The 17,082-nt window shown below is 47.0% G+C and overlaps 1 protein-coding gene across 3 annotated transcripts in view; it reads right to left on the reverse strand.

Moving 5' to 3' along the window:
• The window catches only part of GARNL3 (GTPase activating Rap/RanGAP domain like 3), a 71,471-nt gene extending 65,375 nt beyond the window's left edge, over window positions 1-6,096 (reverse strand). Inside the window, exon 1 of one of the 3 annotated variants that reach the window (XM_078382838.1) lies at window positions 6,021-6,096. In XM_078382838.1, the coding sequence (XP_078238964.1) occupies window positions 6,021-6,043 (23 nt within the window). In that variant the 5' untranslated portion in view covers window positions 6,044-6,096. Of the gene's footprint in view, window positions 1-5,663; window positions 5,991-6,020 lie in introns of those variants that run through there. The other 2 variants (XM_072985079.2, XM_020800916.3) reach the window with 2 other exon arrangements.
• Between the last annotated feature and the right edge of the window lie 10,986 nt (window positions 6,097-17,082).

A 17,082-nucleotide genomic window follows, 5' to 3' on the forward strand; every position in this document is an offset into this window, starting at 1 on the left:
ACTACCATTTCCATTATCGTGGGAACTGTAATTCTTCGGCATCTGGAAGGTACCTGATCGGGGGAAAGTTGGATTTGATGGCTGTGTTGAATAGAGTGACTCTGGAGAACAGGGTTCGAATCCTCCCTTGGCCGAGGAAACTCACTGGGGGAGGGGAAGTGGTGAAACCTTAAATATCTCACATACCTTGAAAGCTCTATTAGGGTCACGGTAAGTGAGTTCTGACTTGACAGCACAGAACATATAAACGAAAAAAAATTAAAAGGAGCCTCATATAAAGTCCACATTTCTACTATGAATGAGCATTAAAAATAAGAGTGTTTCTAGATTAATTCCCTAGTTCCGGTGAGGACAAAAATTTAGGTTCTTCAGATGTTATGGACCACATCACCCATCATTCCTGCCCATTAAGCCACTGCTGTCTGGAGGTGTTGGGAAACAGCCTTACAACATCCGGTGGGCCAAATTTCTGCTGCACTGGCTATCTCAAGCTCAGCATGCTATTTCTCGCCAGGGCTTAGCGCGATGCTTTCAGGCAGCCCCTGGGCAAGATGTGAAAGCAAACACTCCTCCCCTGTGTATCCCAACTGATATTTAGAGGTAGACTGCTCTTGAACAGAGATGATTCATTTAGTGGCTACTGATAACCATCATTGGGCAGGGCTGTTGTCCTCCCTGTGCATTAATTCATCCAACCCTCCTTTGGTAGCCATCCAAACGAGCGGACTGCTTTGCGTCTTAGGGCAGAAAATTCAAAAAAACGAATTATTGACCGCACCATGGAAGACTTCCTTTTCCTTAAGCTGTATCTGTTCCCTAGCCAATTTTTTGTGCATGACCACAAATCTTTCTACTGAGCAAAGCAAGGAAGAATCCGAGAAAAAAAACACTATCCACCAGGTGTAAATGTATAAACTGGCTGTTATGCTTTCCCCCTCTATTCTCCCTTTTTTATCAGGTTCCCCATACTAAATAACAAATAAGCACATTTCCTGCATTTGCGGACTCGTGATAATTTCCGAATGCCCTTTTCGCCACCTCCTGCTGCCTGCCAGCATCCTTTTAAAGATACGCCCACCCGATCCAGGCAAAATATTCTAAACGCAGCTGCGCTGTAGAATTCTATCAGAGAAAAACAGATTCTGGCTGTCTTATTTTCTCTCTCTTTCATGGCATCCCCTACTTGGCAATTTTCTTTTTTTTATTCCGCCACTGGAAGCCGAGTTGATGATTTCCCTGAGCTGTTAACCCGAGAACACTTTCCCAGGTCGCCTCTCTGTCTTGTATCCTTGAATGCTAAGGAAGAAGGTTGTGCTTTATTTTTAATTTGTGCCAAGATGCACCTCCTTCTCCATCTATTTATCATCAGCATCGTCTTAGAACTTTGTGCCACGTTGACCAGCTTGGAGCTCTCCTTCGAAACAATTTTTATTCACTCAATATGCTTGAATTTCTCAACCGTAAATCCATCCGCTGTTTGGGGAGGAGCTGCAGGGCATAAGTCAAGTTGCCTCCCAAGTGGATTTTTGGTCTGGAAAGATTGCCACCTCCTTTCAGTTCCGAAACTCTGATCCGTAACCTGAACATCCTTCATGGCTATGCCTCTCAAACCAGGTTCCCTTGGGCAAAAATTGCAGGGTTTTTTTCAATCTGCAAAACCCCAAGGCAGCCGGCCCATAATTGCTTTGGGTGACGCATCCATTTTGGTCAAAGGCAAACAACTGGGGGCTGTCTCCAGGTGTTCTTAAACTTTAAATCCCCCTGGCCTGAGCGCTGCATAACTGATGATGAAGGTAGCGATGATCTGCAGGCTGACGGAGATGTCAACCCATGACTCGTCCTTAAGCTACACGTCTGATGTAAATGGATAATGATCTGGGGCCAGATCATTATCAACAACAACCATCTTAGAACTGCAGAGGACAAAGGGACTCTATGGATCATCCAGTCCACCCCCTGTCCAGGAGGTACAGTGGGGAGATTCAAACTCCCAACCTCTGCCTCCACAGCCAGAGACCTAAACCTCTGAGCTATCCGGCAGTTTGATTATCTTAAAGAGTTTGCCTCTGGAGAATCTTCAGTATATTGATAGGCCTCCAACAGGAGCTAACTTAGACGGAGTCTGAGTACACTTGGAAATGATAAGATTATTCGGAGGATGCACGTCTCATGCAATTTAGAAAAGTAACTGGCCCTCACTCCTGTTGTACAGGAATTGAGAATGCACCTGGGGGGGCTATAAGGTATTTGAGATGTACAAATTTTTCAGACTTCCAATCCCAGAATCCCTTTTAATTATACACTCTCAAGTCAATTCTGATTTATGCTGACCCTTTCCAGGGTTTTTCAGGTAGTAGACAATACTCAGAAGTGGTTTCCCCTTCCCTTCCTCTAGAGGGCACCCTGGGACTGTGCAGCTTGCCCAAGGCTACCCAGGCTGGCTCTTTTACAAAATAGGGGACTGAGCGCCCAACCTCTAACTCTACAGCCAGATACTTAACCACTGAGCCTATCCAGTCAGGAGAGAATCCCCAAATCAGTAGAAATGCAAAAAGAGAAGCATAAAATATCCGGAGGACCAACGTTCAAGAACCTTTCCCTAGAACTCAGCCAAAATTGGAGTCCATTGTTTATACGACTCCCCTTTTCCCATTTTCATTTCTTTTCTCGGACTGGGACAAACAGATACAACAAAGCAGGGTATGAGATGGGACAGGTCAGTAGGAATGGAGTTCCACGCTGTGAAATATATTTTTAAATACTCTGACCTTAAACAGCATGGAAAGTTCAACAAAACAAAATCACCTTCTCTACCCATCCACACAGAGGGTATTGCTCTAGCCAATATTATAGCAGGTAGCGTCAAGACTTTTAAAAGATACAGGATGGAACCCTGGCTTGAGAGGAAGACATAACTGGAATAGATCTAAAGCCTTGCATTGAAATAAAATAAAAAGCACACGGGTATGATTGGGGAAACCTAGCTTGGCTGAAATAACCTGTGAAACAACAGGTGAAAAAGGGGTGGATGTTTCAGTGGACCAAAGTTGAATACGAGGCAGCAGTGTGATGCAGCAGCTACAAAGGCTAATGCAATACTGGAATGCATCAAGAGAAGTGGAGAGTCAAGGTCACAGTTAAAACAGTTCCGCTCTGTTCTGCATTAGTCGGTTGACCTCTGGAGTGTTGTGACCTGTTCTGGGCACCATGTCTGAAGAAGGGGGCAAAGAAATCAGGGCAACCTACAGAGAACATCAACTAGCATGGCGAAGGGTGTAGCCTGTGTCCTACATCACAGCATCTTCAGTGAGCAGGTGACTTAAACATAATCAGTGGTTCTCAACCTTTCTCATGGTCAGAAATTCTGGGAGGAGACGTCCCGCACGACTGGATGGTCCAAAGATGGGAACCCCTTGTATAGAGGACCAGCAGGACCACATCCAGCTCTATGATTCTCAACTCCCTGGGGTACCATAAAGGAAAAAGTCCCATTGCACCCTAGCCTAGTTACAGGCATCTAGCAGGGTGGGATGGTTCTGCATCTTGGATGGCTCTTTTAAAGTTCGGACTAAAACTGGGAGTGGGTGCGTTATCCCCATAATACTGGACTCGCTAGCCTCTGCTGGGTGGGAATCTACTGCCAATCAAGTTGGCGATTAAGCATGCAAACCTTTCTCTTGTTATACAGTCCTATTTACAGCTCCCAGCTTCGTTAAGCGGCCTCAGTGGATAAGGAAAAATGTGCTCTGAATAAACTCAGAGGCAGAGTCTGCACCTCAGCCTTAGACAGCGTAAGGTTCTGGGTAGGAATCAAGGGGTGGTCTGCTTGGTAAGTGAGCAGGAGACACTCCCCCCCCCAAAAAAAAAACCACCACCAATAAACTAGTGGATGGTTTCTGGTCTTAGAAGGAAGGGGATATGCCCTCAAAATTTTAAAGTAAGCCACACACAGTTCTTATATACACCAAAAGCTACTCCCCACACACACACATTTGACAGTGGGAGTCACTTCTTAAGAGCCTGGGATTGTGTTTACACTTTTCGATACTGCGGTCGCATGATTCATGAGACGAAATGCAGGTGAAAGAGAGAGATGGGAGCAGGGAGAGGTCACACAAGGAACTATGGGAAAGAGTTCTTCTGAGCACATGCTGAGCCCAGGAATGTGTCGTGCTCCACCACGGGCCAAAGAAGTAGCCATGCAAAGTCTGTCTTGGCACGCTAGCAAAATTAAAAGGAGGAAAAAAGACAAACTACGTATTCAAAGGCAACCGTTTGTGATGGTGGATCACAGCCAAATTCGTACGTTCTACTCCACACCCATCCCTGCTTGGTTCTCCACATTCTGCAAGCCGGCTTTTTCAAAAAAAATAAAATTTAAGGTGCAGGGTTGGCGTAGTGGCGACAGGAGACAAGTTACCGTTCATGCTATTATTTGATTATTCAGGGGCAAACATCCCTGTTAATGTCCTGGAGATTAAGCAGAGATCTCTCAGCAGATTCTAACCGACATGCTACAATGCTGGGATCTCAAGATTCCTGTCAGGTTCACCATGCCCAGAGATCACAATCGCCAAGCAGCACCACAGTAGTCTGTACACGTGACAAAAAGAGAGAGAAGGGAGAATGGAGAGAGAGAGAGAGAGGTTTTGAGAGAAGGATAGACAGATGGAATGAGGGACCCCTATATTTCCCAAATCAGGCTAGGCTATCACTTCCTCCTGAGGCTCTTTCTCTCTAAACTCTAAGCAGACTTCATCAAATATACACTGTCTTGTTTTCTTTGCTGGTCCTTTTCACCCTGAGGACTAGCATCTGGGCTGATGCAGTAGTAAAGTTGGAAATAAATGCAAGCCCTTGCATCGGGACAATTCCTGCAGCCACGTTCCCGCAGCCTGCCCCAAACTCACGCCAAGGGGCTGTGTCGATCCAGGTGAAGCAACCCATCTCAACTGTTTTCATCGCCATCCGGAACGGGTCTTTTGTAAAGCCAACAGCTCTCCCTGGCCCATTCAAGACCAAGCAAATTCAAAACCCTCCCCAAGACAGACCGGGGCAGCTCAGCAAAATATAACTGTTGTTTTCTCCTCCAGAGTCTGTGTCTGGAGGGGGCAAGGAAGCAGCACGGGGGTGGTGGTGGCTTGAGTTGGGATGAGTTGGTGGATGATGTCATGGCACCTCGCTCATCCCAAAGCCCCCTCCCTCCAACCCGCTCCATTACACCTGCGTCCTCCTGGGGCCGGCCAAGCCAATCGCTCCAGCTGGAAGGAAGCCCAAGCGACAGAGGGGGTTTCCTTTCACGTGGCCCGTTCCCCCCCCCCGGGCGGGATCAGAGCCGGGGGGGGCAAACCCGAAGCAACTCCCCTCCTCCCCGCCTTGAAGAGCGCAATACAACCCCCTGCCGCCCGCGTTACTCCGTTACTGCTTTGGTAACGCGAGCGCCCCTCCTCTCGTTACTCTTCCAGAGGATCCCAGCGTGGCGGGCAGGAGGAAACCCCCCCCCAAAAAAAGGCAGGCGGATGCCAATCGGAGAAGTAACCCCCTTCTGGATCCCTCCGGAGGGCAGTTTTGGAGGTGCCCAGGGGGAGATCCCTCCCCCCAAAAAGATCCCACCACCTCCCCTCCATACCCCCCCCCCATCCATCCGTCCGCCTTCCGCTTACTTGTCTTCCTCGCTTTGGCAGTCAAAGCTCACCCCTTTGCGCAGCAAGGCGTCGCGGCGGCTTTTCAGTCGGGACAAGGGGGCCGCTTCCAAAGCCATGATCCATGGAAACGCCTCGGGAGCCCCGGCTTGAGAAGCGGCCCGAGGCTGCCTGGCTTCAGGCAGGCGGGCAGGCGGGCTCCGGGCTCTCCCTCCTTCCCTCTCCCGCCGGCCCTCCCTCCCTCTCGCCCTCCTCCGCGCCTTGGATCCGCCCAGGGCGGGCTGGCTGGCTTGGCTGGCTGGCGAGGGGCGCAAGGCAGCCGGAGGTGCCCGCTCGGCCGGCCGCTCGCCGCCACCACCACCCCCTCCGCCGCCTTACCTGGCGTAGACCCAGTCCTTCATGGCCAGCCTGCCCGCCTCCGCCTGCCTGCCTGCCGTCCACGGAGAAGGGTCCAAAATCAGGCCGAAAGGCGCTCTGCACATGCCCAGAGGCGCCGGCGCCTCGGAGGGGGGGGAGAGGCTTGCTTGGCCCCCTGGCGGAGGGAAAAGGAGGCGGCCCGAAGACGTGTGCCAGCTGCGTGCCCCCCCCTTCCCGGAAGGCTTGGAAAGAATCCTTGGGTCCTGGGCCCAATTCAGCATAGGGATCAGAGAACCCCCTTCTGTTTCCGAAAGGGCGAGTTCTTTGCGCATCCGAATCGATGGGATTTGAAAAGGGATTCAGTTTGTGAGCCTTGTTTTTTTTTTACTAGGGATGTCGCTAAATCTTTGGGTCTGAATGGATTCCAAGTCATTGCAAAAAAAAAACCCCGAGTCCGAGTCGAGTCACCAGTGCCATTTGAGTCGGACTTGACGGCAAGTCCGGAGGCTCGAATCCCCCATCCCCCTCCATTGCTGGCATTAGAGACGGAACGACCACCTTGCAAAACCGTTCACTAAGTTTAGCCTATGACCGTTTCCTGGGCTGCAGGTCAGGACCTGGCTTTCTGAGTTCCAGACTGCCTCTTATCTCCCATCAGGGAGATCGGAGATAAAAACAACGGAGTTTCTGGCCCTCAGCTCTCTGGCCAGAGGTGGGAAGGGTGAGCTTTTGAGGCCGGGGAGGGGGGTGTATATCGAAGACCATCAGACAAGGTTTAATCTTGGGGATTTTGTGATTGAGTGCTCCTTGCCTTGAGCCATGTGTTTGAATGATGCAGCTCTCACTGGGTAAACATTTCCTTCTCCTCCATTCGTTTGGTTCTTACATATCCAAGAGAGTTTCCTTTTACCTATAATGGACGGCTCTACTGTCAGGCAGAAGGAAGCCCCTGCAGAGGGTGGATGTTCTTGCTCTCCATGCTCAAAGCTAGCTTGCTGTCCTGCCAGACGTTGTCACATCACCAGCGTGAAAAGTACGATTCAACTGTGACCTTCTGTAGGTGGAAGTGGGGTTAAATGTCTTGGGTGGTCCCCAATAGGATACGTTTCTTCAGGGTTTCCACTTTGCCCAATGGACCGTTGCTGCTCTCCAAGGTGCTGAACCGTCCTTTCTATCCGCATGCCTGTGAACTCTCGTAAAGTGCCGACCGAAACCCTAAATGGATACAAAGCATCCTTGAAATCGGAGGCACCAGCCACCACTGTGTGCGCACAAGCCGTGGGGAGGGAGGGACAGAAAGAGACGTGGGCAGAGGACTGTGTTTGTACATACCCAGACACCAACCACCTTAGAAGGCAGGCCCGCAAATTCACAGTGGGTGCTCCTAAGATAATTTTTGCAGAGCAGACGGTGATAATAGGAGGTTATCTGAAAAGTAGGTCATGAGTGAAACAGTGACAGGATCAGTGTTGGGGAAGGGACGGGGGAATGTGGGGAGAACACGGCTCAATATAAATTGACATCTGCAATCCTAGATGATTTCAGTAGACTTAGATGTGTCCTAGTTTCGCAGAAGATTAGGCCAAATTCTGTGGGAACGAGCAATAGAGAGAGAGAGGCAGGGAGGGAATAATCATATAATGAACAAATAATGCTTGATTTTTTTTTCTTTCAAGCTTTCCCCTTTTTTTTCTACTTTTGGACTGAAAACCAGAGGACAAAAATTGCCTTATTACTGATTTGAGAAAGCCATGTTGGTAGCTTGCTTCTTTTTCTTTCTTTCTTTCTTTCTTTCTTTCTTTCTTTCTTTCTTTCTTTCTTTCTTTCTTTCTTTCTTTCTTTCTTTCTTTCTTTCTTTCTTTCTTTTCCTTCCTTCCTTCCTTCCTTCCTTCCTTCCTTCCTTCCTTCCTTCCTTCCTTTTTCTCTCTCGCTTGCTCGCGTTTGACCAAGGAAAGATGCTTAAAATGGTTATCCAATCCATAGCGTGCACTTCATTGGGCATAAGTCTTAGAATCATAGAATTATCAAGTTGGAAGGGGCCTCTAAGGCTGTCAAATGCAACTTCCTGCTCAAGGCAAGAATCCAAAATAAAAGCAGATCTGCCAGGTGGTTGTCTAAATTGCTCCTCAATGCCTCCAGCCTTGGGGCATTCACCACCTCTTGAGGTCATGGGTTCCATGGCTGTACCCCTCTCACAGTTAAGAAGTTTTCCCTGATATTCCACCGAAATCTGGTTTCCTGTAACATCAGCCCATTGTTATGTGTCCTGCACTCTGGGATGATTAATAATGTTGTTGAACTCACTGGGCTTCCTATAGAAGAGGGCCATTATAACAATGCAGGAAACGTGCATTCTTCATCCATCTACCCATTCACTTCTATCTGCGAGTACAAGATCCTGTTATTGCAAAGTAGCTAACCATATCTACTGCGGGTGGGCAAAACGGGGCCCTCCAGATGCTGTTCAATCACAACATTACAACTGCCAGCGTTCCTCATCACTGGGTAGGAGTTGATGGGAGCTGCTATCAATGCACCATCTGGAGGGTTGCCCGTTGCCTACCTCGGACACAAATATTTCTTGAAGATCTGCAGAGTAGCTCCAGATGAAACCATCCTTGTCTTCGCTCTCACTGTGGCCAGTTCACCATCCGGTGTCGAGGTGCAGCATATCCCATCCACCGAGTGTAACACTCTATGAGACTTTCGTCTTGCCGTCACGCAAGCTAGAAGTCAGCCCATTGCAGCTAATAGGGCTTCTGGGTCTGCAGGGAGGTGCTGGATACCTCCCTGCACATGCCTGGATAATTGGATAGCTCAGATGTTGAGGTCTCTGGGTTGGGAGTTTGACTCCCCCACTGTGCCTGCCGGACAGAGGTTGGACTGGATGATCTATAGGATCCCTTTCAACTCTGCCATTCCAGGACGATTCCACGGGTGGAGAGGATTAGGCCCTGCATTTTGTCCCAGCAATGTTTACAGAAAGAGTCCCTTTAAACAAACAAAAAGGCCTCATTTAAACAATATGACAGAAATAAACCCTTATCCGTATGGCTTAGAGTCTGTCTGGCCTCGCAATGGCATTTTGTGCATCCTAAGTTAAAAATTTATAATTATTACTTATATGCTAATTAGTCAAACGATAAAGAGAGACCCAGCCCTACCCCTCATGAGACTTGTGCCAAAGATGGCTCTTTTCCATGTTCGACAGAAACAGCCAGTCATCAGGAGAGATAATTAGACCTTTGGACGTTTTAAGCAGATGCATCACTCTTGCCATCATTACCTCATCCCAGGTCTTGATATCCTGCATATTAAAAGGTTGAGAAGTTCTTCTCTCTTTTTGTTTAAGTTGTTTTGTGAGTTCCTTCCTGCGCCCATTAAAAATGTCCCGGTGAGTTATTGCTGTTTGAAAAGACAATCAGCCTGGGATTCACTTGGCATTCAAGGGCAGTGATTCAGCCCATCTTGGGTCCCTTTCAGATGGGGGGGGGGGGCAAAATGCAGTCCCCCATCTTGATGTTGCTGGACCACAAATCCCATTTGCTGGGAGCTTCGGTTTGACACCATCCAGATGGCAACGCTTCCCCCGTCTCTGTTTTAAACCTCCGAAGCTGGTGCTAGTGACTAGCGGAAGATATTTCGCCACCTGAAGCAAAGAGTTAGATTATAACTCTTTCATCGTCTGTTCAAACCTGCCGAATTTAGCAGTTTTGGTGCCGGGACTAAGATGAGGTCCTCCACCCCTCATGATGGCAGCTAGATAGTTTAGGGGCTACCGGACTGAGTGGCAAATACAGGCCTGTCCTTCAAGAAGGGGAAAGACCCAGTAACTCAGAAGGAACAGCCAAGACAAGATGGAATTCTCCAGCTAAGAGGTGTGGATGAAGTTCCATATTAGCTTTGAAGCTGCAGCAGCTACTTAACACAACGAATCCCTGTGTGAGAACACACACACACACACCCTCTCTGGACAAAGGCACCAAAGCAGGGATTCAAGTCGGAGGAACTGGTTGGGAGGTTTCCTGTTTTCTGGGAATGTTTCCAAACGCACGTGGAAAAAAACAACCAACCACTTCAATGACCTTCAATGAACAGATAAGCCAAGGAAAGGACCGTGTGGTACCCTTTAATTACAACGAAGTTTATTGTGGGCTGTAACTAGGGCAAGAGTTTGCTCCAGGGTACCAGAATCTAGAGACAATCTACGGATGAGTGTTAGGAAAATAAACGGCAACACCTCCCCGCCCGATTCTTTCCCTTTTCTGGAAAGCATAAGTTTGCTCTTTCTTCTGAATGGATGCCACGTTCTTCTCCTCCTTCCTCTGGAGGAGGGGGCATGCCTAGACCTCAAGGCAGCGTGAAATTATGCCACGGGCCCTCCGTGCCCAAATGGCTGCTTGTGGCTCGGCAGCCATCACGACCCCGACAGCAGGGCCATCCCATGGTTTCCAAAAAGGCCGTGTCCCTGGACTTCAAAGTGGGAGGCGTTGCCCTGCGGGCACCGTGATTTCATCCCTAAGTATATGTGGGAAAGCGGGCAGGGTTTGAAGGAAATGAATATAAAAGAAAAGAGGGAGTGTGTGGCGTGTGCTGAAGGAGAACTGCAAGGTTGATATAACCTTGTGAGCTTTTTCATTGCGTACGCCTGCGACTTCTCAGTGGTGGAACCGAAACGCACCTCGAAAACAAACCTTTGACTTGGGCAGATTTTGCTGGTACGGGAAGCCTGTGGCCGACTTTGATCCTGGAACTTATCAGCGGCACCCCGGGGCAAATATACATTGAATCCCTCCTGTGGTTATTTGCCGAAGTAATTCCTTTGATATCAGAAAAGAGGAAAAGCTTTTGTATGATATAACATCATGAGTTATCCAGCTGGCCCGATTTGCCGCAGACTAGCCCCCCCCTTTTTTTTTATTAATTGGAACGCTCCTGGATATTTAAAGAGGCTATTTTTCTTGCTTCGAGGAAACAGGCTTTTCAAGGAAGGGGGGATATTTTGGTGCAAATTGGCAGAGCAGTTTTCTCCAACTCCGTGCCAAGCCAGAGATGATGGAGTTCGTAGTAAGTTGGAGGTCACTTGATGGCATGAAAGAACAAGAAGAATCATTTATTCATATGTATTCGTTATATTTCTATCCTGCTTTCCCTCCAGTGAGCTCAAGAGAGCCAACCTCACAACTGTCCAATGAGGTAGATCAGGCTGAGAGAGAGAGTGATCAATCCGCTCAAGGTTGCCCAATGAGTTTCATAGCTGGTCAGAGACTTAAGCCAGGATCGCCTAGTTACGGTCTAGCTTCCCAAACGGTGAAACTGATAGGATTATTTGTTTTTGCTCTTCTAGCTGTGGCATGAAGCTCCATGGACCTGAGTTTGTGACTATCAAGGAAAAACAATTCATGTCGATGCTGGTATTTATTGTTTAGTCGCTAAGTCATGTCCAACGCTTCGTGACCCCATGGATCAGAGCACGCCAGGCCCTCCTGTCTTCCGCCTGCCTCCTGGAGTTGGGTCAAATTCATGTTGGTCTCTTCAATGACCTTGTCCATCCACCTCATCCTCTGTCGTCCCCTTCTCCTCTTGCCTTCATACTTTCCCAACATCAGGGTCTTTTCCAGGGAGTCTTCTCTTCTCATGAGGTGGCCAAAGTATTGGAGCCTCAGCTTCAGGATCTGTCCTTGCTGGTATTAGACAATAGCAAAACACACCTTGAGTCTTGTGTCCAGTTCTGGACATCGCACTTCAAGGAGGATGCTGACAAATTGGAACAAGTGAAGAGGATCAGGGCACGGGAAACCAAGTGCTAGGAGGAAAGGCTGAAAGAACTGGGCAGGCTTAGCCTTGAGAAAAAGAAAACAGGAGATAGGATAGCCCTTTTCAAATACTTGAAAGGCTGTCCTACAGAGGAGGGGCAGGATCTGTTCTCGATAATGCCAGAGAGCACAACATGCAACAATGGGTTCAAGTGACAGGAAGCCAGATTTCGGCTATCAGGAAAAAAAACTTCCTAACTGTTAGAGCAGTACGACAGTGGAACCTTGAGAGGTGCTGAATGCTCCAACACTGGAGGCATTCAAGAGAAAATTAGACTGACATCGGTCCGATCTGATTTGAATTGGAACCCTGCCTTGAGCAGGGGGTTGGACTCGATGGCCTTCAATGCCCCTTACAACTCTGATTCTATGAAAGGAGGCTGCTAAAATTATTTACACGAGCCCTTAGACCTGGCCCCCACGCCTGCAGGCCTGCCTCTATGATGAGGAACAAGAAACGACCTCAGAGGGAGGAGGAGGAAGGAAGCGAGACCTAAGAATAGCAAGCTACACTGAGATCTAGAAAAAACAAGATTGGGGGGAACATATTGATTATCCATTTCCCATCCATGCTGCTTGCTACACCTGTAGTAATAGCCCTGTTTCCCTTGGCCCAGAATAATAGTAGAGTCCAGAAAAGGTACTGTTTCAAATATGGAATATACTGGCCGTACTGGATAGGGGTGGGTGGGTTCTGGGATTCCTAGACCAAAATGGTTTATCTTAGCTCCTTGTACTCTGTGCGGTGTCTTGACATGTAGAGGCAACCCCCCCTCAAGGTACCCTACAGGCTAGAAGGAATTAAGGCCAAGATTCTCCTAACACAGTTTTCCTCCCTTGCTAAGTTTTATAACACCTTGCTGGAGGCAAACACCTGTGATTCCATAACCGTCCGTGCTTTCTGTGTCGATCTGGTTGGCCTAATAAATTATCCCCCCCAGAAGGGGTTTCGGATCCTGTTTTGCATCAAGGCGGCTTGCTGCGATGATGATTGTCGTTTCAGGATAATGGAGTGGATACAATTCCACACAAAAAGCATTAGATGGCAGCAGTGACATGGAAAGAATACAACCAGTTCCTTGTTCAAGCCCAGAACGTATAGGGATGTGTTTTGTTTCCGGAAGAGCCATCAAAACCCCCTAGGCAGCATGGCCTAAGGACATTTTTTTAATTCCAAAGCAATCACTTTTCTTACCTATACCTCCCAAATTTGTTATGTTTCAACTTACAGAGACCCCCATGGATGAGTTACCTCCAAAATGTCCTATCATTAACAGGCCTGCTTCAGCTCTTGCAAAGTCAAATCTGTGCACTAGGACTCAGGAGACCTGGGTTCGAAACTGGACGCTGCTTGGCCATGGACACTCATAGGGGCTGTGTGGAACTGGTAACACCACTCTGTGACAGCCCTATTGGGGTCACTATGAGTCCGTTTTGAGTTTACGGCACATGATATACAGATGGAAAGAAAGCAGGAAGCATAAAAGGAAGAAATGCAAAGATCACGCTTGCTTCCATTAATCAAAAACTAAAATGAAGGAAAAGCCCCACCTGATTTTGACTCATACCTGACACTTTGTTCAATTTCTTTTTATTATTATTGCTTTATTGCTCTGTTATTGGAGATTTAATTCAGAGACTGATGTTGTAACAATCAGACAGACAATGTTGTCATCCTATGCAGACCTGCTGATTTATTGCCTTCTTATATATGGCATTTAACGCTAAGGACTCTGCCTAGGTAAAGCCAAACACACCCATCATGAATCATCCATCATGCATGCAGTCACATGGCATAGATGTGTGGCTTTGCCCATATCAGTTTGCATGATAAGGGGAGGGAGGGAAGTGGCATCATGATGTTGAAGCTTTCCACCTGGTCAGAAACATCCCCACTATGGTGACTCCCATTGGGCTTCTATTTAAAATATAGACTTTTCCCCCAAATTAACATTTGTAAGTGATGGCTAGAAGCCTATCCAGACATCTTACACTAGTAAGGAAAATGATCTTTCTTTCTTTCTTTCTTTCTTTCTTTCTTTCTTTCTTTCTTTCTTTCTTTCTTTCTTTCTTTCTTTCTTTCTTTCTTTCTTTCTTTCTTTCTTTCTTTCTTTCTTTCTTTCTTTCTTTCTTCCTTCCTTCCTTCCTTCCTTCCTTCCTTCCTTCCTTCCTTCCTTCCTTCCTTCCTTCCTTCCTTCCTTCCTTCCTTCCTTCCTTCCTTCCTTCCTTCCTTCCTTCCTTCCTTCCTTCCTTCCTTCCTTCCTTCCTTCCTTCCTTCCTTCCTTCCTTCCTTCCTTCCTTCCTTCCTTCCTTCCTTCCTTCCTTCCTTCCTTCCTTCCTTCCTTCCTTCCTTCCTTCCTTCCTTCCTTCCTTCCTTCCTTCCTTCCTTCCTTCCTTCCTTCCTTCCTTCCTTCCTTCCTTCCTTCCTTCCTTCCTTCCTTCCTTCCTTCCTTCCTTCCTTCCTTCCTTCCTTCCTTCCTTCCTTCCTTCCTTCCTTCCTTCCTTCCTTCAGAACTGTCAGCCAGAATAATGGTGCACACCAGTTATGCAATTGGGTGGTTGAACACTCTGGATTCCGGCCATGAAGCAGCAAATGCAAATTATACCCAGACCAGTGTCTTTTTAAACATATTTGGCAAGGCTGATGTAATTTCTCTCAGGGGAACGATGCATCATTTTCTGTTACATCTCAGGCAGCAAAATTATCTGGGGTGATCCTTAGTTACGTATATGGCCGTGTGCTGTAAACATGGGTGATACTGTTATATAAATAAATGCATAAAGCACCACAGGGGAAGGATCTGCTGGATGAAACAAAGGTATATCTCTTCACTAGAATTTCCTTTTGATTTTTTTTCTACACCGAGGCAAACCACCAGCGAAACCAAGAAAAGAATTCTTTCTTAATGACTCTTACTAGAAAAGGATTGCATGAATCAGAGGAAGTTCCCGGAGATTTTGAAAGGGTGGCTGGATTGAGCCATGTTTAACCAAGAAGAAAACATAAGGTGGTGCTGCCAGGTAGACAGACACCTCTTTGCTTCTGGCAACAATATTTCTGGAGAAAGCTTTGAGGCAGATGCTCGTGGTTCCACTCTGCAGATCGGACAGGGAAGAAGAAATTGCCAAATGGAGCAGGAATGGCTGGCTTACATTTTGAGAGCGAGTGTGGAAGAGCAGTTAGATTGCTAGACTTGAGCTTGAGAGATGCAGGTTTCTAGTCCCTGTTGATCCATTAAACTTGCTGGAAGGCCCCGGTCTAGCCACATTGCCTCTGCCAGACCTACTTTGCTGGTTGGGGCTTGTTAGTGAAAAGGAAAGCTGGAAATGTGAGCAAGAACTAACTAAGAAGCAACACTGGCCTTTCAAGATTGTTCCCCCAACTTCAGAATAAGGTCTTGATCTCCGGGAATCTAAAGCTGCTGGACTGCCCCAGCGCTAGCAGGTTTTCTTCATTGTGAGTGACAGTCATCCAATTCTCCCCTCGGATTTATTGTCTTCTTCTTTCTCATTCATTTGTTTTATGCTGTATTCCGCCCTGAAACCTGCTTGGACATAGGCCAGTGAAAATAACTTCCTCTCCCACAAATAAGTAACTATTGGAGGGCCACAAAGCAGAGGCAAAATAAGAGAGGAATCTGACGCTATTTCAGTTACATGTAATTTCAGTACATGAAGCAATAGCAATAATTGAAATAATAGTGGGCTCTTTTCTTGCTGATCCCCGTCTCCACCCTCTCTCCTGTTTCCTTGTGATACATGGCAAATATCTGAACTTCTCTGGAAATCCCACGCCTGCTTTCTCAGCGCCATCCCTCCAACCCCATAAGATCAGCCACACGAGAGGAATTTTTGAAGCCTAGCTACCGTTCTCGGGAACAGCTCTTCAGAGTACTGAAGCTCTACTATGTTTGGTCGCTTCCGTTCTTGTTCACGGACCTGTTGGTTTGGGTTCAAAGGTGCTCTTCAGCCTACCAGAAAACCATCAGTCCTGGAAAGGCTGTTATCGGTGTAACAGATGAGCGTTGCCTGAGAACATCTGACCGTGTTTTTCCATCCCTGTGAGCTGTGTTCCAAGGCCTTTTAAACAGCTCATTAAGGTTGATCTCACGCAGCCTGTATCTGCCCACCTCCCCTGTCTATCTCATTGTATAATGCAACCTTTGCTCATCAATTGCGGTGTGGTGGGTACGGCAATCTTTCTCCACTCTTAGGCCTTGTGTAAGCGAATTCAGGGAATGGCACCATTGCCTTTTTCCCCTTCCTTTGAGTCGCCGTTCCTGAGCGACTGTTCTTCTAGTGCAGTGGTTCTTAACCTTTTTGAAAGAAACGCCCCCTTGAGCCATTGAGGAAGTTATCATCGCCCCCCTCCCTGTGGTGATGATATCTTATTTATTTATTTATTTATTTATTTATTTATTTATTTATTTATTTATTTATTTATGAATGAATGACACTTAAATCCAATGACCCCTGAAAACAAAATTCAATTCCAAGAAAATGAAATGCCCCCAAAAAGTAACATTTAATGATTTAGTTGCAAGCGAATTTTAAGATGCAAAAAGAAATATAAAAAGGGCATAAAAACAAACCGCAATGCAGGAACTAAAAATTTCAAGATGAAATCTCTGAAACTAAATTAAGATTGGAGGAAAATATATATTCATGCACATTGTAAAAAGGCTGCAGCCATCTTCACAGGTTTGGCTTGCTCCAGCGCCCCCCTACCGCCCCCCTTCTGCTCCAGCGCCCCCACGCCGCCCCTTTTCGTTCTACCGCCCCCCTGAAAAATGAAATCGCCCCCTGGGGGGCATTACCGCCCACGTTAAGAACCACTGTTCTAGTGTAACTATATAGGCAGCTGATCAGCAAGGATAAAAGAGGAGGCTTCACCTGTTGAAAGCCTGCCTATCATGCAAAATGCACTAAGACAGAAAAAGGTGCCACTAGGTTTATAATGCTTTGAATGCTTTGAATGTTTTATTTTGATGTGTTTTAATGCTCTGAGTTTACTGCTTATTGGCATTTTATTATTTCGAATTTTTATTTTAAATTATATTCAGTTGTATTTATATGTTGTAAACCACCCAGAATGGTCTTGGCTAGATAGGTGATATAAAACTCAATCAATCAGTCAATCAATCACAATTGAATGGTCTGAGCTTGACAATAATAATTATTATGCGTCTTCAAGTCAATTCTGACTTATGGTGGCCCTTTTTCAGGGTTTTCCAGGGAGTGCTTTACCCTTCCCTTCCTCTAGGGGG

This window comes from Pogona vitticeps, chromosome ZW-PAR, assembly GCF_051106095.1.
Source record: "Pogona vitticeps strain Pit_001003342236 chromosome ZW-PAR, PviZW2.1, whole genome shotgun sequence".
Classification (NCBI taxonomy): Eukaryota; Metazoa; Chordata; class Lepidosauria; order Squamata; family Agamidae; genus Pogona; species Pogona vitticeps.